Genomic DNA, 27465 nt, shown 5'->3' on the forward strand with positions numbered 1-27465 from the left:
TCAATCCAAATAGGGATACAGTTGTGTGCCATCATTATTAAGCTGGTTATGTTTGTGATGCAATAAGATATGGTTTAAATTATTTCGATAATTTTTATTATTGAAGACCTTCTTTTGTTGCGACTCATTCAACCAGAACCTTGAGTTGCCATCATATTTCCTTGGCTTCACTCTGCACCGAATTGTTCGCTCACACTGAAATGATAAATTATATCATTAATCAAGCAAATACGCGCAACACTTAAAATAAAGTATTAATATTTTTTGTTTTACTTTCATGCGCCCATGACGGCGACGGCGTGACAGTTGCATGGTGCGATTAGCGCAATATGGACGCAAAGTAACGTAATAAAAAATTTCAATAATTGAGAAAACGCTGAAGCCCATGAATAAACCTAACAGTCCACCGGTGTTGGCTATGTTAGAGAAAAGAAAATATTTTAGTACAATTTAATAAACTTAGTAAATTATAGCTTACAAAGAAACTCAGTCAATCCGAACATTTCCGATTTGGTAGTGGTGCGTAGTATATTCGATAGATAGTAAAAATTCACTATAGATATCTCTCTGTAGTTGGTGGCATCGTTGAATAGACTAGGCGGTAATTCATCAAAAGTAAAGAACTGACCAGCAGAGATTGTCGTCGAAGTGATCATTGCTTTGTAGCTTAATTCAAAACATGCCGGCCAGCAATTGGAACATGTCAGCTTCTTATCTGGCGATTCGATTCTTGTCTGCACTTCGTTGGTGCAAGTATTGTCATTGGGCCCACAAATACGTGCCGAGTTATTAATACGGGGCAAATAGTAGAGTACGCAACCACATTTGTCAATCAAAATTTTCGCCTCGCACTCAATTTCGCAATTCCTGCGCGAATAGGTACGATAATAGGTTAAATCACCTTCATCGGAAAAGAGACATCGACGTCTATCCTTATGAATGGATCGTATAGAAGGCACGGCATTCTCATAGATGGGTTCGATGGGTACACGCGCTTCACGTCCGGCTGTGACTAAGAAACCATAGTTGGTAACTTTCGGTAGTTCGGCGGGATTATGCACCAGCACCTTTTATGAATTGATGTGTGAAAGGAAATATGGACATTTTTTTTGCTTTTTTTAACATTTACCTTAAATCCGATGCTTTTAGACTTCGTGCAGTAATATTCTGAGGCGGAGGAATTCAAAACGACAGTCAGACCTAGCCGACTCCCCGTGCCGCCCGGTACACGTGGATAGTAGTTTTTGGGCAAATCACGATTGTAACCACTTTCCGGCGTCCAGTCCATGGGTACGAAATGGTTAGCCGTTTTATTCGAGATGCCATCTTCATCACTTAAGTAAAAAATGATAAATATATTTTAAAATATTATACAATTGTACTAAGAACTAAGAAATGAGCAGAGCAGTTCTATAGCACTCCGATCGGGGGGCGGGTTCACCATTCTATGGCTACACACCTTCCATGGTATTCCTTTGAGCGTTATTTTTTGCTGGTCGTCTCACAAATTATCGTCGTTTGAACCGAATAGCTGTGGGGCCCCTCTACATCCATATAGAAAGTGGCAACCACTTAGCCGAATACCTGAAACTTTGTTTTATCAGGCTAATGGACGTCGATGACTGTGTAGTTTTTATGGTTTTTAGCCTAATTTTTTTTCTTCTAACTGCGGAAAACGCTATTTTCAAAGCACTTCTTCTATTCAAGTTGGCTGCAACACGGAGTGAGGATAGTCTGAATTTTAAATTATGTATGTCTCTTATTTAATTTTTCTAAAATGTTCTCCCAACACATTAAGTCAATCGAATGATTAAGTTTTGTTTTCAGGCAGTTAGTGAGATCTCTCGGATAATTGAGGGCCCAGACGAAAGCTTTAAATGCGCTTTTCTTGAGACTATCTTGACTATATTTCCGGATTTGGTAATCAATGCAATTCAAGAACTACTCGATGGCTTTGAATGAAATTTTAGTATGAGATGTGAATTTTTATTTTGAAAACTTAATTTGTTTTGATGGCTACAACTTTGTTCTAATTAGTTTTTTCAGTCCTAATTCAAATTTTTTTTTTGTTTGGGAATTTGGAGAATTTGAAAAAGCACTACAGTTTTTTTTTTTTTTTTGCTATATTTTTGATTGTAAATTTTATGTTTTCATTTTTTTTCATGAAAACGAGAAAATTATATGGGCTGAGTGGCCGCCGCCAGAATCGATGACCACAAGACATTTTATCGTTTTTGACTGTATCTGATATCTTAAACAGTTAGAGGTTTACTGACATAGACTCATGACTTCTTAAACCTCATAGAAACAAATTTGAAACTGTTAAATGAGTTTTCCCTGCTAGTCAATGTAAATTGCCAAAGCAAGAGATTAATTGACCAGGAAATACAACCTTCAGAATTTTGTTTGACACCTGTATTAGCCGTTGTTCCATTCTATCGGAACCACATATTTCCAGTCCCAGTTCATTCAATTGAGGAAGGAGAAAGCCATTGAGTATGGCTCCCAGTAGTTGTTTGGACTGCAGCGTTTTCGGACAAAAAAGACCGGCGCGAAATTTTGGTACACCAGAAGTAATAATTTTACGTATTTACATATAAACAGAGACCGTATTTACATATCAATGAACCTCATGGATTTCGATGAAAAGTTGTCTTTCTCGTGGTCGAGATTCAGGATAGTCTTAGTGCAGGTTTCACGCCTTTGGTAGTCAACAGCTAACAGCAGCTGCTCTGCCTGCACTTTGTTACGGAGCATCTTCAAGTCTCTCTTATTCTCCAGTGAGGGGGATACCGACGACCGGGCGGGAGACCTTTGAAACCAATTCAGTCGACCCTTTTCTAGCAAGATCATCAGCAATTTCATTTCATTCTATGTTTCAGATCAGAAAAATATGAAATCCAGATCAGAAAAATATTACCTGCCCACCCTAGAGATTTGGTCTCCTCTTTGCAGGACTTGACCAGTTAAAATATGCATCATGACATCATCGTAAACTTGATCGCAGCTTGACTATCGGGAAAAATGCCTTCTTAGATCCTGTATTGTCTTACAGAAATTCTTACAGACATTATAGGTTGAACTATCATTGGGAATTTTTTTCTATGAATTATGCAGATTTTGTAGAGCAGCGAACGACGCTCGAAGTCGCATGCCTGAGAAGTGCCCTCTACGGATGCACAAATACGAAAGAACCTGAGGCATATTTTATATTATATTTTTTTCCTTTAACTCCTATTGGAGCATCGGACGTCCGTGCGTAGTTGCTTTAGGGGCCTTTAGGGGCCCACTAGATCTTAAAGTCATTGTGATCTTTCTCTAGCAATAAAAATAACAGCGTATTGAAGGGTGCACAAATACTTATGGACGGTAGTGTATATGTAACTCGCCCATATACAAACACATTTTTGTCATCTCGATAGATTTAATATTTCGGTATGTAAAATAAATGTCGAAGGAAGAAACTGGATTGGGACTCATTAATTTTTTCAACCCACGGTGGATTAGGGAAACTCGTGAGCCCAATTTATTTTACGCATGAACAGAAAATTATTTGCTTTCTATTATTCTATATAATTATTATTTACCTATAATTACGCAGCATAAACATTGGATCCAAAGCGTTAAACGTGCAACACAAGCCATCATCGGTTAATGCAGGATTGAATATCACCGAGCAATTTTCTTCCTTAGAGCCGAAGCTGCAGTATAAGAGCATTTCGTCGCAAGGTTGAGCAACCTAAGCGTCGTATGTAAAAAAAATCATTTAAGTTAATGTTTTAAATTTTGCATCCATTCCAAATTACCGCAGTTAGTATAGTTCTGAAATTTCTCCAGGTACCGCGAATATTATAAAATTCACCCATCTGATTTTGACCGCAGAGGCTCATGAGTAAAGAAAAATTTAGATTTTTCCTGAAACAAAGTAAATAAAATATGAAAAGAAATCTGCATACATACATACATCTATATGTGTACTATATTATTAGATCTGACATACATATATATTTATGAATGTTATGTTATATATGAATATGTATATATAAATTCTTACTCAAGTATGCCTTGAACTTTACTCTTCGATGCCTGATTAAGATTGCAAATTGTTATGGCCGGAAATGGAACATCACTCACAAAGGTTTGCTTTGCACTAGTCGAAATTATTATCGGCGTTTCAGACCATTTCACGTAGATATTGGAAATGAAATATGCTGACAATATAAGTACTCCAACAAACGATAAGCCGAAAAATGTTCTGGAATTGAAAAAAATCAAATATATTTATTTATTGAAAAAAAAGGATATAATGTCGGGTAATTTTATGGAAAATCTTGATAGCACTGGTATACAAAAAAAAATGTATATTTGGCGCAGAGTTCTGAATATATTTTCTAGGGTATTTTGGGGTCGATGATTCCGGAAATAACATTCATTTGTTCCATTTTGAAGATATTGGATTTTTTTTCCTGTGAGTGGTTGATGGAAAACATTACCTACGATTGCGGTACACGCCGACAAATTATAAAAAATAACTGTTCGTTACCATTTTTATCAAAAAGAAAAAAAAATAGTTTAATAAAAAACATGGGTTTTTAAGTGATTCCCATCATTCTGTGAAATGCAATCATCAGAAACATGAACAGTTTTGATCGAAAATGGAAGAAATTTCCTGCTAATGTGTTTTTGGAATGCGCTTCAAAAATACTAATATATCTTAATTTGAGCACAGAGTCAAAAATGTCATTCCCAGTAGAGTAAGATTTCACTCAATATTCATCAAGCTTTTTGTTCAAATATCACTTCGTCATTTTTAATCTCGGTTAAAAACTTTTTGTATTTGCCAAAAGTTTCATCCATTATTTTTCTGCTATTTTTTTATTTTACAGACAAAAAAAACGTCATGACGTCAAAACATAAACAGCACAAAAATTACCCAAATTTGACATTTTGGGGAGTACCCTTTGTCCCAAAATAGGCGAAGTATATCCATGGCAATAAGAGAAGCATATTTCAATTATTTTGGTATTCCTCTCAAATGGGATCCGAATGAAATTTGCAAAAGGTGTTAAGGGCATTTGCAACAATGGACAAATGGATATAGAAAATCCCTGAAATTTGGTACTCCCATGATTTGGAAAGATTCAAAGAATCAAGAAATCAGAATTACTTTTGCGTCCTCAAACAGAAAAATAAATGCTCATGAACATATCCCGAAAGTACATCAGCTTGATGACTACTTCTACACTCAGAGGATAATCCTGTACCAGACATGCTGAAACCAACGCTTTGGAATAGAACTCACACCAATGAATCTAATGCACCCAGTGTTTCCAGCTTTCTCTTAAAAACGAGTGAGGCTGATATTGATTTTCTTGGAACTACCGCAGGGCCTGAACTTTTTGATTAAAGTAATTTAAATAACTAGCCTTCTGAGAGGCCGAGGTCACAATTTTAAATCGACTCCGAACGGTAAATGACTTTTATGAGGAGCTTTTCCATGGCAGAAATTCTCTCGTAGGTTTGCCATTGCTTGCTGATGGGCGGCCGCTATTAGAAAAAAAACTTTATTTGCTGTTCATGTAGAAAACCTAGCAACCTAGGCACACCCGAATGGTACTCACGCACCAGCCCACTCGGGTACGGTGGCCACATTAACAAAGTATTTATTGTTCACTGGATGTATACTGACTCGATATGACATGATTTTCGGATTCAGCACACCCAAATTACTCAGATAACATACTTAGGCACTTGCAGCAAACTTACTCATTTCCTGATAAAAAAATAAAAACAGATGTTCAATGGATTGAGGTGGGTTAATTTTTAGTCTATTAACAATTTTTTATTTTTAGTTTTTTGAAAAAGTGAACCATGGAACCAAGGAAAGTGAACCATTTTGAATATACCTAAATAGATGAAACTACAATAAAAAGTAAATGCTTTTCTCTGCATTTTTTTCAATTTTTTCCGATTTTCCCATTATCTTTACGGTGTTGTTCTATTTTGCAACACAAAACGACCAAGGCGAAAAGCTAAATCAAAAATAATTATGGACTTGGTACTGTATCGCGTGCAAGAACAGAGCAGTTCTGCTAATATATGGACGTCAAAGGTTAGGCACACTCTGGTAGCTCAATCGTTGTTAATGCCGATGAATTGATGGAAAAGTGACCACTTATTCTATTTTCCAAGAACTGAAATTAGCCAAAGTTTATCTAAATGGAATAAACCGAATTACCTATATCTTAATTTCATAGCCGAAATAGCGCTCAGAACTTTTTACTTTGAATTAAGGTTTATATATATTAGTTTGAGGAAAAGAAATCCATCTTTTTGCGTAAAATTTTCGCAAAAAATGGTTTAATACTGTTTTATGGTCGATCTTTACCTCCTGGGCGATGCTACTTTATTATTTCTATGATTTTATCAACATTTTCGACATTACCGACATTTCCTTTAACATCAAAAATGCCTAAATGGAATCGACGAAAACAAAATTGCAAGTATTGGCACCATAATCAAATTTCAGTGGCCTGGCTTGCATTTTCGCCTTTATCAAAGAGAAACTGTAAAATGTACCGAATTTTCTCTTTATCGGCTTCCATTGTTAATACCCTGCAACGTATACCTGAATGCAACAAACAAAAAATAGCAAAACAACTTTTTTAGTGTGAAATGCCACCTTGACAACGAGCATAAACTTTAAATTATTTGATCGATACTTTGCAAGATATCGATCACTACAGCCATCTACGAAGAAAATAATGGATTTAATTTTCCCTAATATTGGTTCTACTAATAGTAATGTTAAAATATTTCACAGTATTCTAAAAATAAACAATAATAATAATAAAATGTCTCATAGCTTTCAATTAGTTAGAATACTCACCTTTCTGGCAATGTTAGTTTATCCTCGGCAATATATTTTAACCCATGCAAGGTTGTATTTAGTAAATAAGATTTAAGACTTTTCTTTGCGGCCTCCTTGGAGCAGAGATTTTCAAAATCGTTTTCCTCGCTGGAACAGTCGCTGCTTTTATGTTTAGGACGAGCTAAACAAAATATTAAAGGACTGTAGAATGTAAAGAAAATTAGCACTTTCCATTTTTCTGTTACTTACCAAAAGGCTTAGGCTTTTCGGCTGTGAATTTTGGTTTGAGCTGCACAAAACGATCTTCAGAATAAACCTGCATGTTGCGCCAAAAGCCATCACTTTCCAACTGTAATTAAGTGTTTTGCCGTTGTTATGTTTTAAGTGCTTTTCGCATGCGGATATGTGAGTGCCCATGTCAGAAGGCATTGCAAAATTTGAAATATCCGCTAAAGCATCACAAATCATATTGACTAAGAGCAAATACTAAATCAGATATGTACAAAATGTTTACGGACGTGCTATTGTACTCTTATACGGCTGAAATTCACGAATATATTCGCATACTTTTACATATATATAAGTATATTAATATATATTTATAAAGGTGTATGTGCCAATTGCAGTTAAAATTTGATGAAACTCCACTTGTTGGTTCACCTGCGCGCCTCCGCCACTGCAATGTCAAGTGTAGTTTAATTTTTTTGCTTTGTAAATATTATAGTGTGACAAACAAACGCGTTGATATCAATAAGAGGTGGCAGTTGCTGCAAATATCCATATGGGTGCATTTGTCAATTACTGTGTGTTCGCTTTTCACTAAGTACATACTCGATATACCCTGTATTTGGCCGGGTACAAGGATACTCGTGCCATGATTAGTGCCGCTAAGTGATTACTGGTGAGTTAGTGCGGTAGTTATTACTCTAGTTTGTACTTAGATACACATGCACATACATATCCCACTTTACTCCTACCACCTTTCCTCCTCCTTTCTGGCTGAAGCACCAACGCCCTTGTTGTACCACATCTTTTGTAGCCGCGTGAAATTTTTGTGTGATTTTAATGTGTGTGTTGAATTTTTATAAGGATTTACGAATCGTGCTTTTGATCGGTTGGCTAATCGGAGACATGGTTTCCGCGCAGAATTATCATTCTTCTCACTATAATTTAAGAATGTTGATCGCAAGGGTCGTATGCATATGTAGTAGATAATTTCGACCAACGAAATAAAACTGAAACCGAAGAAAACGCTAATGAGGCCACCAATACTGGCTAGAAAGACAAACATAAAACGAAAATTATAAGCATTGTGGCCGTACATTAATGTGACGTTTAATTGTAACTTCTTATTTTACATTCAAACTAAAGATTTTCACCATCGATAAACTATTGATAGCATTGAGGAAAGAAAAAGAAAGTGATTGATCGACCAAAGAGATATATGTAGCGACTCAACCCGCTTTCAATAGGGTGATGATAACGTTAAAGTCTTCTCTCGACGAACAAAATTAATACTCTACAAGGCATGATGAGAGCCTAACGATGACAATATTCGATGATACGTCAGTTGGAGTGTTTGAGAGAAAGATTCTGTGGAAGACTTTTGAACCTTTGCACGCTGGCGACGGCGAATATTGCAAGCATGGGCATAGCGCAGCGAATAAAGGTCCAGCGGCTTCGTTAGCTGGGTCATGTCATCCGAATGGATACAAACGCTTCGGCTTTGAAAGTATTCGATTCCGTACCAGCTGGTGGTAGCAGAGGAAGAGGAAGGGCTCCTCCACGTTGAAAAGATCAGGTGGAGAAGAAACTGTTCAGTTGGCGCCGGTTAGCACGAGAAAGAAACGACTGGCGCGCAAATAGCTGTCGCTATGGCCACAAGAATGCGACTCCTCACTTGTTTTATACCCACGTATTAATTATTATTGCGGCCGCCGTAGCCGAATGGGTTGGTGCGTGATTACCATTCGGAAGCCACAGAGAGGTTGTTGGTTCGAATCTCGGTGAAAGCCAAATTAATAAAAAAACATTTTTCTAATAGCGATCGCCCCTCGGCAATCCTCCGAGTGTATTTCTGCCATGAAAAAGCTCCTCAGAAAAATATCTGCCTTTCGGAGTCGGCTTGAAACTGTAGGTCCCTCCATTTGTGTAACAACATCAAGACGCACACCACAAATAGGAGGAGGAGCTCGGCCGAACACCTAACAGAAGTGTACGCGCCAATTATTTATTTTTATTTTTATTAATTATAATTTTGATCAAATAACGGTATGTGACAACATAAAGGAATGAAAATAGCATATCAAGGGTCTGTCAAAAAACGCGCCTAGATGTTGTTTTAAAACAGAAAAATTTAAGTTCTTTCAAGTTTCAGAAATTTTTTAAATACGGCTCTTAATAAATATATGTGGAAAACTATATCATTTAAATGACCACCATGAGCAGTCTACAGGTAAAATCCGCCAAACAGTCGATTCATGAATGTCTAATTGTTAAGGATGGCCAGATATCGATGCTGAAGTTTGTTCAGCAACACTTTGCACTACAACAGCAATATTCTCAACAGAACGTCCAGTTTTTAGTTTGCCTGCCAGTTCTTTTTCTATGCTCAACAGACCCAGTTTCTTGAAATCTTTTCACCAACCTCGGAATTGTCGACCCATTCGGACGATTATTTCCACAAAAAAATCACGAATTTTGCGACACGTTTTTCTTAAAGATCAACCATTTTCATAATAAGTTGCAATAATTTTTCAGGTATTGTTTTGGGAGATCATCAGGCCCCTTTTGGCTTATGGAGCTCTCGTGTGGTGGGAGATGGTGCTGACGCTATCCTACCTAAACAATCTCATAAAAGTCCAACGATTGGCTTGCGTAAGAATAACAGGTGCGCTCCGATCGATGCCTCAGACTGCGCTGGAAGTGATACTACATATTCCACCTATTGCTATGAAGTATATGGGAAAGAGATAGCGGCCACATCTGAATACAAGTTTAAAGCAGCAGGTATGCTAAAAGAAAACACACATGGTCATGCACCAGTTCTACTATCTGTGGAACACTTGCGAAACGCATCGAAAACAGACTATCTGCTTCCCAAAGTAGATCTATGAAATACGAATACCCGACAGAAAGGATTGGCAGACCTGAGTCAAATCAGATGATAGTGGTCACCATATTTATGCTGACGGTCAATGGTGGACAATGGCACTATTATCCTTAAATTGTTCCTTTTGGCTGCCAAATCGGTGTAACAGCAAAAACGATAAGACCATCCTACGGCAAAATTTCACCATTGTCAAGCAGGGATCAAGACACTGTCCTCAGCGCGCATCAATTCAAGATGAGTTAAAAAATGCAGGAGGTCGCTATCGCTTATCCAACAACACAACACACACGGGTTGGATCGCGGGCTACTCTGGAGTGGAGGGAAATGAAAGAGCGGATGAATGTGCAAGGAAAGGAGCTTGACTTTCAGCAAGTGCTAGAGCACATAAGCATTCCTCTAAACGAACTGTATACTGTGACTTGAGCGTAATCGCTGAAACCAATAGCAGGTGGTCTTTGACTACTAACTGCGCTCTTACCAAAATTGAATCTTAAAAGAACAAAAGGTCTGCTAGGATTCAATATATCAACTACCAGCGTTCTCACAGGTATTATAACGGGTAACTGCATTATTCGCAGTAGAATGGATGTACCTCACAATGACTTTTGCGGGAGTTGTGGAGATGAAGAAGAAATTAAGTCGGTAGAAGAACAAACCTCCTCTGTGAATGTCCTGCATTTCAAAGACGCCGTGACAAATAGTTTGCCGATTATTTTTTGAAGGCTTGGGAAATTTGCCAAATTTTTCACTGGAGAGACTAGTCGCGTTCCTAAAAAGGTCTAAGTGGTTTAAGCAACTTAGGGGATGCAAATCAAAAGCAGGTATCACAATGGGCCTAAGGGCCACCGAGTGTCTTGTCTTAGACAAGCAACTTGATTAACCTAACGCATTGCTCTGTCATGTAAAATTGTACATATGTGTACGTTACAAGTGTCAAAGATGACATAAAAAACGTACCGTCTAGGAATTATTCACTACTAAAATCTAGGCGTCATAAAATATTTGTTCTTGGTATTAGGATTACTGACATAAAATAAAACAAACGCTATCGCGTTGCTTGGGTCTTTTCGTACTCATTTAGAGAAGGCGCGGTTTCACTGTTTGGGGTTCTTTAACAGTGTTTTTTCAATACCCACTGTGACTCAAACGGCTAATACTGGCTCAATTACTAATTGTAGTGTAAATACCAATAATGAGCCTACTTGGATCGAATGTAACAAATTTTGTTAAGTGGAAAAGTGAGCACCCATAGCCTTCCTAGGTAAAATCAAATACTGATGAATACATAATATATAGGTCTATGGATAAGTTCGTGCGGTTTTACAACAGATGGCGTAACTTGATTATTATTCCATCGATCCACATTTCCAAACATTCATTGGAGAGCTACTGTCGTAAGGCACAAACGTCAGTATAAGTTTTTTATTTGAAGCGTAAACAACAATATTTTTACCACACTTGAAAATGTCGAATTTCGTGCCAAATAATGTGTTTTTGCGGGGAATTCTTTAATATGAAGAAAAAAGCAGCCGAAAGTCATCGTATCTTGGTGGAAGTTTATGGTGAGCATGCTCTAGCTGAGCGAACGTGCCAGAAGTGGTTTGCACGCTTTAAAAGTGGTGATTTTGGCCGCGCCGCCAAAGTTCATGGATACCGAATTGGAGGAATTGCTCGATCAAGATCCGGCTCAAACGCAAGAAGAGGTTGCAAAAACTTTGGGAGTTGATCAATCAACCATTTCCAAACGTTTAAAAGCCATGGGAATGATCCGAAATTCAAATTTCGAAAAAAACCGCACGAACTTATTCATAGACCATATATATTTTGTTAAGTGGAAAAGTGAGCACCCATAGCCTTCCTAGGTAAAATCAAATACTGATGAATACATAATATATATATATATAACAAAATTTGTTTCACTCGACCCATGTAGACTCATCACAATACAGTTATTGTTTATTACACTACAATTAGTAATATTAGCCTAGTACAGTATTAGCCGTTTGAGGGACAGTGGGTATTGAAAAAACACTGTTAAAGAACCCCAAACAGTGAAACCGCGCCTTCTCTAAATGAGTACGAAAAGACCCAAGCAACGCGATAGCGTTTGAGTTATTTTATGTCAGTAATCCCAATACCAAGAACAAATATTTTATGATGCCTAGATTTTAGTATATATATATATATATATATATATATATTATATATATATGTTGTTATTGTTATTGATTAGTTGATTTGTGTACCACATATTATATAAAAAAATAATTCTTATAAATTTATTATTAACATATAATAATACAAGTATTAATTTTTGCTCCTCAGTGTGCATGTATTTTTTAATTCCACTTACACAAAGCATCGGTCGACCCGATATACGACGTCCGTAAAGTGCCCATATAGGTGTATTTGTGCAGATAAAACTTCACAATAGCAATATTATTTTCCACATAAGCCTCACTCATGTTACGAAATTTTGGTTTATTCATATCTACTCCTGTGTTGACGAGCTTTGCTGAAAATATATTCACTTTGTAACGTTTTATAAAGCATTCGGGCCAACATTGCTGCGAACATTCACGTTCACTATTTTCTAGTACACATTCTAATTTTTTTAAGCTACATGTTGTTAAATTCGTCCTTGGTGAAAAGAGGAAAGGGGTTTTACAGTTACACCTTTCGCGTATCATTGTTGCTCTACAATCATGCATACAATTAGCAAAGGAATAGTGCGAAAACGTTGTTAGGTTGTATTCATTTTCAAAAACACAATTTCTACTTTTCATATCCATATTTCGCAAACTTCCATCTGTCTCCATTTTACTCGGAGTGATGCGTACATAAGACTCATCACCTGGCGAAATGAGTAAACCAGTTTCGTGTACGCTCGGCTCTTCATTTGGATTATGTATTATCATTTTGAACCCAATACTATTTCCTGATGAGCAATAATACTCATCGGTCTCTGCATTTAAAACAAGATTCAAACCGAGTGATTGTCCTGCACCCACGGCCTTAGCGGGTGAATAATACTTTGGTAAGGGAGACTGATAACCAGTTTCTATACTCCAATCGACTGGTTTTACGTTTGGCGGATATCTGCCACTGAAATTATGCACTGATGGGCTGTAAATATGAAAACGAAAATATTTATCTAGATCTGTTAAACAAAAAACGGAACAATTTATTACTGCAGCACAACCATTGTTTTTCAATGCTGAAATAGTAGAGTGTTATAACCGTTAACTGAACTCACCCGCTAATAAACTTAAAGGCTGGATCCAACGTATTAAATGCACAGCAAATTCCTTCTTCCGTTAGAAGGGGATGAAAAATATCTTTACAATTATGTTGAACGCCACCGAAAGTGCAATGGAGCAACATTCGTTCACATGGTTGAGAGATCTGTAAATATATTGCACTTTTTTGGTGGATAGTTGTAAGAAAATAACAATAGTTTACAGTGATTTTGGCCTGGGGCATTTGACTAACATTTTTGCGAGGACGAAATGATGGGTGATTTTTCTTGATTTCTCATTCAAGAAATAGATAATAAACAAAAAAACAGAAAACCCAAAATTTGAGCCATAAGCCATCAACATATCGTTAAAACAAGGTGGCGTAAAATTAATTATGGAATTATGTTTTTGTATAATTTTTTTACTAAATAAAACAGAAATGATTTTGAGTGGTGGAACGTGCTTCATTGGTTGACTGTTTGTATAGTCAGCTGTCTAGTTCCGATAAAATGAATATTTTTGCGCCACCTCATGTATCAAAAAAATCGGGTAAAAACTCAGTGTAAAACTCGGTTAAAAACTCAGTAAAAATTGTATTTTGCATATTTTCAAAGCAATTTACGGATTCCTTTTTAACTGATATCGTCCTTTACACTGAGTTTTACCAGACAAGAACTCCATTCAACAAATTTGGCTTTATAATTATGCTTTATAGCCAAAAAGTTACTTTAGGCGAGAGGCCCCTACATGCATACAAGGCGATTATTCCCTTCCTAATTCTCTCCTCAATGTTGGGCTTGTAAAGATGTTTTTCGATTTACTTGAGCGACAGTATGACAAACACAAATTTTCACGTTCTGCTATACAGAATCTGGATTTATATTTACCTAATATTAATAATTTTTTTTTCAAATAGTCAACCAAGAAGGTCATTAATTAAAATTAAAAAAATATATAAATAAATTCGTTGACTTATTATTAACTCTTACAATTGTTTTTGGTGATTTTATTATTACGCAACCTTTTTTCTTTTCATCAATTTTTAAGGTGATTTCAGTTTTTCTGTATTATCAGACGAAAACGATTATATTAGGGTATATTTTGCAATAAAATGTAAAGATAATTCAATATCTGTTAGAAAGAAAAAACAAGATCGCTTTCTCATTACGATTATTTTGGCAGAAATTAATATCAAGGTAAAATGGTGCCCACAATACCCGACTTTACTCTACAACCCTGTGTGCTGTGTAATAGATCATTATTTTTACGAGCGTAAAGAAAAACGTCAAAGTAAAAACTAAATCAAATGGATGCCGGCAAAGAAACAAGTTTGTAGACATAATTCTAATAAAAGGTTTGTTAAGTATTATTAGCTATGCATTTATATAACACAAAAAAAGCGTGTGTCCATAAACTTGTGTCCTTTTAAACCTTTCACAATAGTATTGACAGCTGATTGTCAATTTTGCAGGTAATCTGCCATATGTGAACGGGGAGATTACTTTTGTGGATTTATTGGTAATTAATGCATATGTGAACGTAGTATTACTTATATTATTGTATATTCTATAAATTAATAACGTATTTATTTCTAAATGGCAACACCTTCTACTTGTTAAGATTTAATTTAAAGTTTTTCTTATATGGCTATGCCCTAAAATTGTAATAACTACTAGATGTCTTTTTTCAACTTCTAAATTTAAATTTTATAACAGAATTGCCTTTGCCTATAAAAAGCCTGCGCTCTCTTGGAAAGAAAACATTCCATTTGGTAATCGGCGGTGAGCAGAGGTGCATGCCAGTCATGATGGAAAGAATAATGAGATGGCGCCTATCGTGGTGCCGTTACCTTGCGCTCAGCGAATTCGACAATGAGTTACGTAGTTTTAGCTCCAGTATGGCCAGATTACCATTTTCGTAACTTGATTTAGCAGTCAAATCTCTCTCTCGCTGTTGCAGTGTTGCCTAGCTTTGGATAAAAAAAAACGCACCAAAATGCCCATTTAAAGACAATAAAACACCAAATTTTTATTGAATTACTTAAAGAACATTGTATGCGTGAAAAATTGTGTTTAGAATGTGCGTTTTTTTTTTAATAAATGTGTTATGCTTATGTGCAATTTAATTTATGAGATTTTTTGATAAAAGAAGCTTTTTTGTTAAGGGAATGACTTTTTTGCTATATTTGAGGTTATGTAACTAGATAAGGTACTCTTTTTGTAAAAATGTCAGTATGGTTTCTTTAGTATTTTATAGTATTTAGTGGCTTATTTTTATAATGAATACACCTCTTAATGCCCTATGTCTATATGTGTATATATGTATCTATACTAAGGATTGATGTCCGGAAGAAACGATTACATCTCTATGGTTTTAATTCGCATTCAGTTCAAATGGTTTTTAAAATAAGTAAAAAGGTTTTCAATCTTAAGAAGAGTTGAGAAAAGAAGATTTAATATTCTTATATAACCTTAAATGGAGCCAAAAATGAAATTTGCACTTTCAAATTATCAAATTTTATAAGAGTCAAAAAATTTTCATTAGCACTAAAATCTTCCCACAGTGACCTTTTGTAACCTGTTTTTGTTAAATAAAATAGTTTTTTTTAACTAAAAGTTTCTGTAGCTTTAAACTTAAAAAAGAGAAACACACACGAAATTTCAAAATTTTCGCATTTTGGGTATAAAAAAGCACTAAATTTATTGTGAAGAGCAAATGGTTGGCAACGCTGCACAACTCGGAAAAACGTGACGTCACGAACTCTTGATGGGCGCAATCTTTTTCTATCATTCTTGCTTGCCAACAACTCCTTTTTTTAATTTGGACAGCATTGGCTGGCCGCTTCAGGGTGTTTGTTGCTATCACATCTGTACTTGCTGTGTGGACAGTGTTGACTGGCCGCTGCAAAACAATTGTTGTTCACGCTCGCGCAGCTTGCTAAACGCATTTGTTCTTTTTAGTTTTCCGAGGTTTTTCTTACCATTTATGATAAGTTTTAAATAAATATAAGTCTACAACATACAAAAGTTATATTTATTTTAAAATAAATACAACACTACAAAATGAAATTTAGACATATACGCAAAGATAAAGGCAGTTTAATGAACTGAGTTTTTTCCCAAATGAAATATTTATTTATTTTTTATAAAAAAAAAATATATATGCTTTTTAAAACACAAATGTTTGTTAAAAATTTTGTGAAATATTTTTTTTTGGTCAACCACTAACAAAAAATATAATTTTTCCTCAAAATAAAAACTTTATTATAACATTGAATAAATTTCATAATTGCTCAATTTTCTTCTTATTATACTCAAGCCAGCCAATTTTTAAAAGAATTGACGACCATGTCCAAAATACTTGGCACACTTGTCATCGAATCGCTTACGACTTGTAGACTTTACTTAAAAACTGATAGTCAAATGATGTAGGTTGAACTTTGTTTTTTGAATTTGTTAACTTATGTACCAGGTAATCGAGAAAGTACCCAATGCTCAACTTTGAATTTCTATATCCTAAATGTCAAGTGTTCTCTATGTTAGCCGCCACGCTGATGTATGGACAATGAAATGCAGACATCAGAAAGGAAAGCTTAGCATCCTCACCGAGTAGTACCGCAACTACTGGCATTTAAAAAAATCCCTGGAACTTTCTCGGTCACCTGATACATTTTATTTTAGCAACTTACATTATAAAGAAAGGGTTTAAGTACATTCCAATCCTCAAAAGAATCAATTACTGTGGTATTAGTCTTTTGATTGCAGAGTAGCTGCAGCACTGCGTACTCTTTCGAATGTCTGTTACAAAAAGTAAGAAAAGATATATATAGATATACATATAGGTATGTACTTACAAATATTACATATAGTCAACGAAGAAATTATGTTCGAAAATGTCTTCAATGAAAATTATAGTCACCAATTTTCTCAGTGTAATTTGGTGCACACTAAAGCAGATTTTGTGTATTGTTTAAGAATAAGAGATGTGACTAGTAATCGCGATTATAAACTGAAGCAAGAACGTTTACAGTGGACTAAAGCAGGTTGTTCAACCCCAAAACAAATGAAGTCCAAACGATCTGCCAAAAAGGTTATGGCATCAGTTTTTTTGCGATGCAAAAGGCATTTTGTGAAATAATTAATTGAGGTAGCTAAAACGATTAACTAACTCTGAGTTCGATTCCAACTTTTTAGATTAGCTGAATGAAAAAATTCGTGACAGAGGAAAAAATATAAATTTATGTATCTTTAGTACAATGCAAGTGCTTTTAAGGTGCCTAAATTAATAGAATTATAGTAAGTATTGCTCGATCAGCAGAGTGAAACTTGAACAATTTCTTTACGGGAACCGTTTTTCGTTGAATACAGCTTTTGCTCAGCTTCCGGAAAATAAAAAATGTCCACAATTATATTTTTAATTTTAACACTTTTTAATTTTCGACTTATCGCACTAGACCTATGAAACTTGCTCCGCTAGCCAGTACCTACTCGACAGACGAGTCAATCAAGCTAAAGATTTCGGCGAAATGCGTGACCACAAAACATTTTTCGCTGAGAAGGCTACTAATTTTACTTAAAAAGGTTTAGTATTCTTATATGCTACAACTCATTCACAATACATTTTTCAGGTTATAAACTTACTTAGAAAAGTGTGTCACTCTGCTCTTGAGCGCCTGGTTCATATTGCAAATAGTTAAGGCAGGAAATGGGTCATCGGTGATGGTGTGGGATCTGGGATTGATGCTTACCAAAGTCGGTGAACTCAACCATTTTTGAGTTACCAGTGCTACGAAATATATACTCGATACCACTACAATCACAAAAGCTACAATAAAGTACAACCTGAAAGTATTTAAATATTTATATAGCATATAGGTGTATGTACATATATATGAAAGTATTGCAATTATTAAAATTGTTATATCAGTAGTAGTAGTAGTATAACAAAAGCTGAAAAGGAAGTACTGCAAACATTAAGTCTTATGCTTAATTGAAGTTTGTGAGCTAGAAAACTGTGTCTGTCTGTTTATCTGTTTAACACATTGACTGCCACGTCGGCCATATATGTGTGACACTGTACTATGCGGTTTACGTCACGTCGGACACATATGTCCGACACGACTATTATTCTCTCTCGCCATGTCACACAGCAACGATTGACGATAAATATGATTTTATTGCAATAATAAAATATATGGCTTCCCATGAAATTTCTGTTATAGTGGCTTCGGCTTCAAAAAACAATTGGAAAAAATTGGTTTTGAAAAAAAAATTAAATTCATTTTATTGCAGTAATTACAAACAAGACTCTCCAACACAACAAACGACTGCTTAAAACTTGGCTTACAAGTTAATATAAAGAAGACCAAGTCTATGAGAATTAACGTAATCAACAACACAGAGTTTAAAATAGACGGAGGACAAGTTGACGATGTAAACAAATTTGAGTATCTAGGTAGCATCCTAACCCCCGATGGTGGTACAACGGCTGACATTCAGCGTAGGATATCCATAGCGACGAACACGTTTGCGGGGATGTCACGAGTGTGGTCTAACAAAGCGCTTAAAAGAGACACTAAAATCGGTATATTTAATGCTTGCGTAAAATCTGTGTTACTGTATGGTAGCGAAACGTGGCACATGAAACAAGACTCAACGAGAAAACTACAGGCATTCGTAAACAGATGCTTGCGACGCATTATCGGTACCTGGTGGCCACGTACTATATCTAACCCTCGCCTGTGGCAACTGACGAACCAAAAACCTATTGAAAAGGAAATAATGCACAGAAAGTACAAATGGATCGGGCACACCTCCGAAAACAACCCGAGGAAATAGTCTACTCAGCCTTACAATGGAACCCGCAAGGCACTAGAAACAGAGGGCGTCCCAAAATGACTTGGCGTAGATGCGTTAACCAGGAATCCAAAAAGTCATTCAATGAATTAAAATTCCTAGCCAGCAATCGGAATATGTGGAAATCTTTTGTAGATAGACTAAGTTCTTAGTACATATACCTATATGTATTGTATATTAATACCTGAACATGTCAATAATAATAATAATAATATTGCAGTAATAAACAAATTTTTACATATTATTTTTACAAAGTAGTTATACAAATGAACCCATTAAACTTGTTTGTGGTGATTCCAATTGTTTTGTTTTTGCAAAACGAAGTAGAGCTTGTATGACAACGATGTATTTTGATGTTTAGCCAATGTTTTTGTCGTGCATATATGTCCGCCATGGCCCTGAGTTAAAAAAAGTCGGTAGACGCCACGTCGAACATATGTGTGTGACATACTAATTAGTTAAAAACTGCCTGTTTCTAAGCAGAAAATATTACCGGCACTACCCTAAATTCTTATTTTGACGTCTCTGATGAGATTTAAAAAAAAAATGCCAAATGACATCCAAATATTTCTTAAGTTCCTTTTTATGGTCCGATTCAATTTATATTCAAAATATTGTATTGATTAAGGGAAGAAAACATCACCCACGAAACGACTTTTCGCCATTTTTGTCGTTCTCTTCTTACTCTGTCATTGGCCTCGACTGTTTTGCGTTTCGCACTCGTTTCTTTCTACAGACATTCTCCTTCTTTAGACAAACAGCCACCGTACCTATCATCTCCAAGTAAACAATGCTGAGTGATATACCATTATATTCTGAACCTGAACTAAAACATCATTTTCCGACCTGAAAGATCAACTATTGTCCAACTATTCAGCCTAAAACAAGCAATAAAAAAATCGTATGGGTACAATATGGGTCTACACTAACTATTTATTGATTTTAAATCTCCTACTTTTTTACCTCCTATTAAGTGATGGTGTTCCAGAAGAAATAACTAGACTGGTGATGATGATGTTGAAGAGATGTTGTGCTGAATTAATATCCAATATGAGACATCCGAAGAATTTGCAGTCAAGACGGTAGTGAAACAATGATATTGGCTGCCATTGAAACTGTTTGACCTAATGTTTGCGCAGTGTAGTAAGCGAGTTAGATATAAATTTTGTCTGCAGAAATCTACGACTACTGGCAGAGTATCGTAATATTATTTACGCAGCTGCAAGCAAGATTAGTCTAAGAATTAACCAACGGAAGACGAAATTCAGGGTACTATCAAGATCCGACAGCAGAAAACAAATAACCCGTTTTGACGACAACGACTTCGAGGTTGGTTGGTTGGTTAAAGTGGAGATTCTTCCAGAATCCAACTAGCGCTTCCGCACCATTTTGTTGCCACATCCTCGTTACCAACTTGTTTAACGGTTATTTACAGCATAACTATATCCAGTCTGTGCGGTTAAGGAACCTTATTAGGTTATTAACGTCTAAGCCAGATAGTTGTTCGAGATTACCGAACAGCGGTTGGCCCAGGGTTAACATTCTGTCCTTCCATAGGGCAGGGCATTCACAGAGGATATGGAAGATTGTCTCCTTTTTCTCCGGTTGTTTGCAACTGTGACAGTATGTATTGTGAGGGATACCCATTTTGGCTGCTTATTCTCCGATAGACCACAAGCCAGTTATGACTGCCGTTAGTCTCCGGGCGTCCCGTCGTTTCATTCTTATTAATGCCGACGATTGCTTGAGGTTGTAGGTGGGCCATAACGTTCTGACTTCGAGGGAGTTGTGACTTTTATTATCTGAGAGTAACTTTATGTAAAGGGCGGTCACCGAATGAGTGGGTGTGTGACTATCATTGGAAAGTGCACAGATTCGAGACCTCGGGTACGAAAAACCAATTGATTTAGAAAGATTTTCGGATAGCGGTCGCTCCTCGGCGGGCAATGGCAAACCTGCAAGGGTAGTTCTGCAATAAAAAAGCTCCTCATAAAAAAAAAACCATTTGCGACGTAAAACTGTAGATCCCTCCATTTGGGGAAAACATCAAGACGCATACGTCAAATTAGTTTTGCTTTCCACTAATTTTCTGCCTATGATTATTAAGCTCGTTAAGATGAGTCCGCTGCGTAAAAAAATAATGGAAGGTATTTAACCTTTAAAACATCTATACCAAAACTTCCAAAATTTGCTTAAATTTTTTTCAAAATTTTTTCTCTTACTTCTTATATTCATCAAGTTCAAGCCAAGCCAAGTTTAAGTCAAATTAATTTTTCAAAGAACAGACGACAATGTTCAAATCTAAGAAAAATGGGATGAGCGAGTTTGTGTTTATTAAGCATATCGTGAATAACAGGAATATATCAAAAATCCATTCAATATGATAACGTCCTTTAAATACTCGGAGAGATCGCACATAAATAAGATTGAGGTCCGGTTCAGCGGAAGGGAACTCATGTTAGGTTAATTTAGTTTGACCTAGCTGAAAGGCATCATATGGACCTATTGGTCCTTAGTTGTACCAGATGGAGCTAGAGCTTTACGTTTATCAGTAGCAGATATCTTTTAATAGGTATGTGTCTTTTGCGAATCTAAGTAAACTCTGAAGCTCTAACCCCGAGCTCGAACCCCGAGAACTAGAAAAACGTTCATTTTAATTCACATATGATTTCTTCCGCATTGGATCAAGCTCTTTCCACACGGTTTTCTTTTCAAAAATCACAATGAAACGTTAAATTTTTTTAGAAAGAAAATATTTTGTCCAAAAAATTTAAAAATGTTAATAAACACTGGACACCAGCAGCTCCTTCCGAATTGAGGAGGACCTCTCCGAACCGTTTGATACCGAACGAGGTTTTAGACATTGTGACTCGCTGTCGTGTGTCTTCTTTAACATGATGTTGGAGAGGATCGTACGAGCCGCAGAACTTTTATCGCTCAGGCCTTAACAACCACGCTGTTAGTTCTGGCTTCTCCAAGCGAATGGCTCTGGTGGTGAACGAAGACAAAACGAAGTTCACCACCAGAGCCATTCGCGAGGACAAAACGAAGTCGGCGCACTTGCGTATCGGCACCCACGTCACTGTTGACAGCACTATTGTCAGCTTTAAAATCCGACGAAGAATCTCTCTTGGCAACAAGTGATACTTTGGACTAAGTAAGCAACTGAGTAGAAATGTTCTCTCTCTCGACGAACAAACCTAACACTCTACAAGGCTCTCATCATGCCCGTCCTAACGTAAGGCGCAGAAGCGTGGGCGATGACAACATCCGATGAAGCGATGCTTGGAGTGTTTGAGAGAAAGATTCTGTGGAAGATGAACTTTTGCACGTTGGCGACGGCGAATATCGCAGACGTATGAACGTATGACGATGAACTGTATAAGCTTTACGACAACATAGACATAGCGCAACGAATAAAGATCCTGCGGTCATGTCGTCCGAATGGATATAAACGCTCCGGCTCTGAAAGTATTCGATGCGGTACCAGCTGTGGTAGCAGAGGAAGAAAAAGGTCTCCTCTACGTTGGAAAGATTAGGGGAAGAAGGACTTGGCTTGGAGTTGGTGTGTCCAACTGGCGCCGGTTAGCACAAGAGAGAAACAACTGGCTCGTTTTTTTAAACTCGACCAAAATCGAGTAATTGAAAGGATGAAAAAGTAAAAGCACTGGAAATATCACAGTATAAAGATTTTCAACATTGACTAAATCTCAAAGTTATTAAATTTTTTCAATTTTTTTTTCAGTTTAATTCTTATTATATTCGAACCTACTACTAAACCAATTTTTAAAGAACAGTCGACAACATCTAAAATAATTGGATCATTTGACATGGATCAAAAATGTTCATATTTATACAAAATTCTATCAAATGATCTTAAATTAAAGTTGATTAGTACGATTATTTTATAACTATAAAAAAGACATTTCACTAAAATATGCACCGGTTATATAAATATGGGTTTGTCCTTTGACACTTTTCATTTGTCTCCACAGAATTTATTTTACTATTTAATTTTTATTGCCTTACCTTTCGCCCAAATTCAAATGCTGTTGATTGAAGTAGCGTAATCCATGAATCTCCGAATTTTCTAGAAATGCATTAATATTTTGCTTATAAGCTGCTTTTAATTTTTGAAAATATTTGTAAAACACCGCTAAAGAGTACTTCCGTTCCCTCAAAGCCATTTTAATAGTCTGCGCGTTTTTGGTAATTCTCAGGAAATATTTTCTTGTATTAATGATGGAAGTTTAATAATACTCAGTTACTGACTTTGTAGCGTTATTACTGTTGTTGTTGTAATAATACCGTTATAAATATACGTTGGACGCCGAAATTGCACTTTGATTGCTTAAATGAACTCAAGGCCGTGTGCTAATACGAGCACAAATAAGCACACCTACCCTTTATTGTTAAAAAGCAAATTACTTACTTATGGGCCTTGGCTGCCTCCAAAAAACAACTGTAGGTGCATAAGAAAATTAAACTTGAATCAATCCGGCAGTAAAAAGTTTTGTAGATGCCACATGTTTGTACTTATATATATGTAATAATACGTTTATGAGGTAGATGATAATATTGGTCAAGTAAAAGTTCTGAGTATTTTCGATTGTAGAAAGTTTTTGTTTCTACCGGTAAAAAAACTTCACCGTCTTATTTTCACAAGGCTCTACTGGGTCAGTGCAGTACCGTCAAGAAAGTTTGAAAAAACTTCAAAGGGTGATAATCGCTTTATGTGAAGCACGCTGGACTACGGCGGCAGATTGTGTGTTAGTTGTGCTGATAATAATTTTTTCGATTTTCGACATTCCGTTATAACAATCCCGAAGTTAAAGACAATGCAGCGGTTTTTTCTATAAAAAAGGACTTTTATGCCTCCATTCCGTAAGGTTTTTAAAAATTACTAATTTCGAAAGTTCTATATTATTTTCCTACAATCGCCGGATCATCCGATATATTGGATATATTATATATGTTTAGTCGGATCGATACGAAGTTTAAAAGCTATTACTGCGTATCATTTTGTTCATAAATTATTAGAAAGATCCTCTGCAGATCACATAATTTTCACCGTTATAACTGAAATCAGAGTGCTAAGACTGTGTTTATTTTGACTTAGCACAGATTCTGTCCGATTAGCATTGAGAATCGGCGACAATTGTCGACCGATTCTGGAGGTGATTTCATTACACTGCTCTTACAATTTTCTCAAAGATAAGTTGCTTGCATGTCTGTAAAGACGTACTCTTGTACTCTTTGTACTCTGTACTAATCAGTCAACTTGGTGCCAAGTCTGGCTAGTTCATCGAAGCTTTTTAACGAAGTTTAAAAGCAATCAAAAGCCTCTGTCAGTGAGGCTTTAGACTTTAAAGCCACTAAAAGCACCTCTAGTCCCACGGGTATCCTATAGGAATACCGTTTTGGTAATTACGCCTGGAGGTCGTCGTGAGCAATAAGCTCAATCGTCAGTTACGTTCGTCTGCTGTTCGTCTTGCTGTATTGTATCAGTCAGTTGTTGTTGCTGCCGCGTTCGTCTCACCTACAATCAATGTTGCGAAGTTCCAAGAAAGCTGGTGTTGCAAAAGCTTTTACCGCCATCCATTTTTCATTCGACTCAAACATTTTTGGAACTGGGTTATTGGGCGTCAGAAGCACACCAGTTTTTCTTGCTAGATCATCGCTTTTCTTAGCGAACCTGCTGCAATAAAAAGCCACCTGTTCGACCGTCTCATCTTCGTCCAAGCATTCTGGACAATAAGGACTACCAGCCAAGCCTAGACGATGCAGATATTATTGGAAGCATACGTGTCCGCTCAGGCCTGTGCGCACGGAGGAATTTGCAGGGTTCAATTAGTCTATTAACAATTTTTTTATAAATCTAAGCAGTTTATCGAGGGAAAGAGAATGTAACTTGTCCATTCTCTACACACCCGCCCCAAAAATATACCATCCACTCTGGTGAAAGCCGGACAGCGGCTAAGAAACTACTCTGTATTATATTCATCCTGCAAAAAAGATGCCCACCGTGGATCGTCGATGATTCCTTTGGTGGGCATGTGTACATAATTAGTATACGTAGCTTCTAACCCTTCCTCTGGCTTAGAAGAAATTTCGCTATCACCGCTAGAACATATCAGGTTAGACTTGATTATTGTGCAAGTGTCAGTACTGCACCAAGGGTCCTCATGGGATTTATTACTGAGGGTTTTTATGCACCTGACTGTTTCTGCCATACTTGATATTAAAGTTGGTTTCGGTTCAATTGGCCATTCCAAGGAATCGCAGTTTGCCATTTCTTTAATCAATTTATTGCCTTGAACACCACAGTGTCCCGGCATACAAATATGTTTAACCTCATTCTGCTTGGCGCTTACACTCTGTTTGAGTGTTTGTGCGAGCTCCTCCTCCTCATTGTGGCGTGTATCTTGAAGTTTTTCTACAAATGGAGGGACCTGCAGTTATAAGCCGACTCCGAACGGCAAATGATTTTTTATGAGGAGCTTTTTCACTGCAGCAATACACTTCTTTAAGTTTCTGAAGTTACTATCCAAATGTTTTTCCGCTGCAGTACCATCTTCAGCCTTGAAGCTATCGGTTAGAGGGTTAAAGGGTTAGGTTTAGTTATCCCACAATTACAGGGTGAACTATATGAAGCGTTACCTATTCAAAACACCATAACTTTTTTGTGTGAAATTAGTTTTTATTGATTTCTAAGACAAAATTGTTGAAAAATGATTACAATTTTAACATATATTCACTTTAGCTCGATATGACCACCTTTTGCCTTGGGAATTGGGAATTTTTTTTCATCAGAAAACACAATGTTACGAAATTCGCCACGATCGTGCAAGCCCAACAACTCTTTTGCTCTGTCGCACCGAACTTTTTTTTGCTGGGGTGAAAGATCGTGTGCGTTTTGGAACTTGTAAGCCTTGACCTTGAGCTCATTTTTCAATATGCGCCGTATGCTGCCTTGCGATATTTTCAGTTCTTTGGCCATTTTTCTTTCACTTCGACGTGGATTTCGTTCAAGTCGAGCCTTCACTTTCCGAACCATTTCTGGCTTTGTTGCTGTTTTTTTTGGTCCACCTCCATAGCGTTTTGCAATGCTACCAGTATCATTGTAACGTTTCATAGTGCGATACACAAACATTTTATTCACTGTGAGGTGACTGAGCTCACGAACAATGGCTGTTTGTGATTTTCCAGCCAAATATAACGCAATCACACTATTACGTTTGAGTTCCATTACAGAAAAAAAAATTCAACAAAACTGAGAGGCAAATGCTTTTGATGGCTTATAAACAATATTTTGAACTCTCATTAGAACAATTTTGACGTTGATGTCATGAGCTGTTTTACAGATACAAGCAGTGTGAAGTTGGTAACACTTCATATCGTTCACCCTGCATACATAATATAAGAGTGTATATATATATAATAGTTTGGGGAAAATAAATTCAGTTTTTTCCCGGAAAATTTTTACGCAGATGTATTAATACTATTTTATGGTCGATTTGTAGCTCCTGGGCGATACTACGACTACTAAAATGCCGGTCAACTTTATCGGCATTATCGACATTTTCCTAACGACACAACAAAATTGCAAGTATCGGCACCATAATCTGCATTCAAATTTCAGTGGCCTGGCTTGCATTTTCGCCTTTATCAAAGAGAAACTGTAAAATGTACCGAATTTTCTCTTTATCGGCTTCCATTGTTAACACCCTGCAACACATACCTGAATGCAACAAACAGAAAATAGCAAAACAATTTTTTTAGTGTGAAATGCCACCTTGACAACGAGCATAAACTTTAAATTATTTGATCGATACTTTGCAAAATATCGATCACTACAGCCATCTACGAAGAAAATAATGGATTTATTTTTCCCTTGGTTCTACTAATAGTAATATTAAAATATTTCATAGTATTCTAAAAATAAACAATAATAATAATAAAATGTCCCATAGCTTTCAATTAGTTAGAATACTCACCTTTCTGGCAATGTTAGTTTATCCTCGGCAATATATTTTAACCCATGCAAGGTTGTATTTAGTAAATAAGATTTAAGACTTTTCTTTGCGGCCTCCTTGGAGCAGAGATTTTCAAAATCGTTTTCCTCGCTGGAACAGTCGCTGCTTTTATGTTTAGGACGAGCTAAACAAAATATTAAAGCACTGTAGAATGTAAAGAAAATTAGCACTTTCCATTTTTCTGTTACTTACCAAAAGGCTTAGGCTTTTCGGCTGTGAATTTTGGTTTGAGCTGCACTAAACGATCTTCAGAATAAACCTGCATGTTGCGACAAAAGCCACCACTTTCCAACTGTAATTAAGTGTTTTGCCGTTGTTATATTTTGCGGATATGTGAGTGCCCATGTCAGAA

At 36.4% G+C, this 27465-nt stretch overlaps 1 protein-coding gene across 1 annotated transcript; it reads right to left on the reverse strand.

Moving 5' to 3' along the window:
• On the reverse strand, positions 1–27378 carry LOC129238221 (pickpocket protein 28). The gene is made up of 12 exons (XM_054873262.1): positions 27306–27378; positions 27075–27237; positions 12824–13109; positions 7121–7220; positions 6890–7052; positions 4055–4255; positions 3807–3915; positions 3588–3739; positions 1130–1334; positions 479–1067; positions 274–416; positions 1–195 (listed from the first exon to the last, which is right to left on the reverse strand). The coding sequence occupies exons 1-12, from the start codon at positions 27376–27378 to the stop codon at positions 1–3; spliced, it is 2379 nt and encodes a 792-aa protein (XP_054729237.1).
• Between the last annotated feature and the right edge of the window lie 87 nt (positions 27379–27465).

This window comes from Anastrepha obliqua, chromosome 2, assembly GCF_027943255.1.
Source record: "Anastrepha obliqua isolate idAnaObli1 chromosome 2, idAnaObli1_1.0, whole genome shotgun sequence".
Lineage (NCBI taxonomy): Eukaryota > Metazoa > Arthropoda > Insecta > Diptera > Tephritidae > Anastrepha > Anastrepha obliqua.

What these genes read in the sequence shown, in the direction of transcription:
- LOC129238221 (XM_054873262.1), bottom strand. Translation starts at nt 27,378, where the DNA reads ATGCAGGTTTATTCTGAAGATCGTTTAGTGCAGCTCAAACCAAAATTC. An exon ending in CGAAAAGCCTAAGCCTTTTG is followed by an intron (nt 7,053 to 7,120) that starts GTAAGTAACAGA and finishes TATTTTGTTTAG; the next exon opens with CTCGTCCTAAACATAAAAGC. An exon ending in TTTATGCTGCGTAATTATAG is followed by an intron (nt 1,335 to 3,587) that starts GTAAATAATAAT and finishes TTTTTACTTAAG; the next exon opens with TGATGAAGATGGCATCTCGA.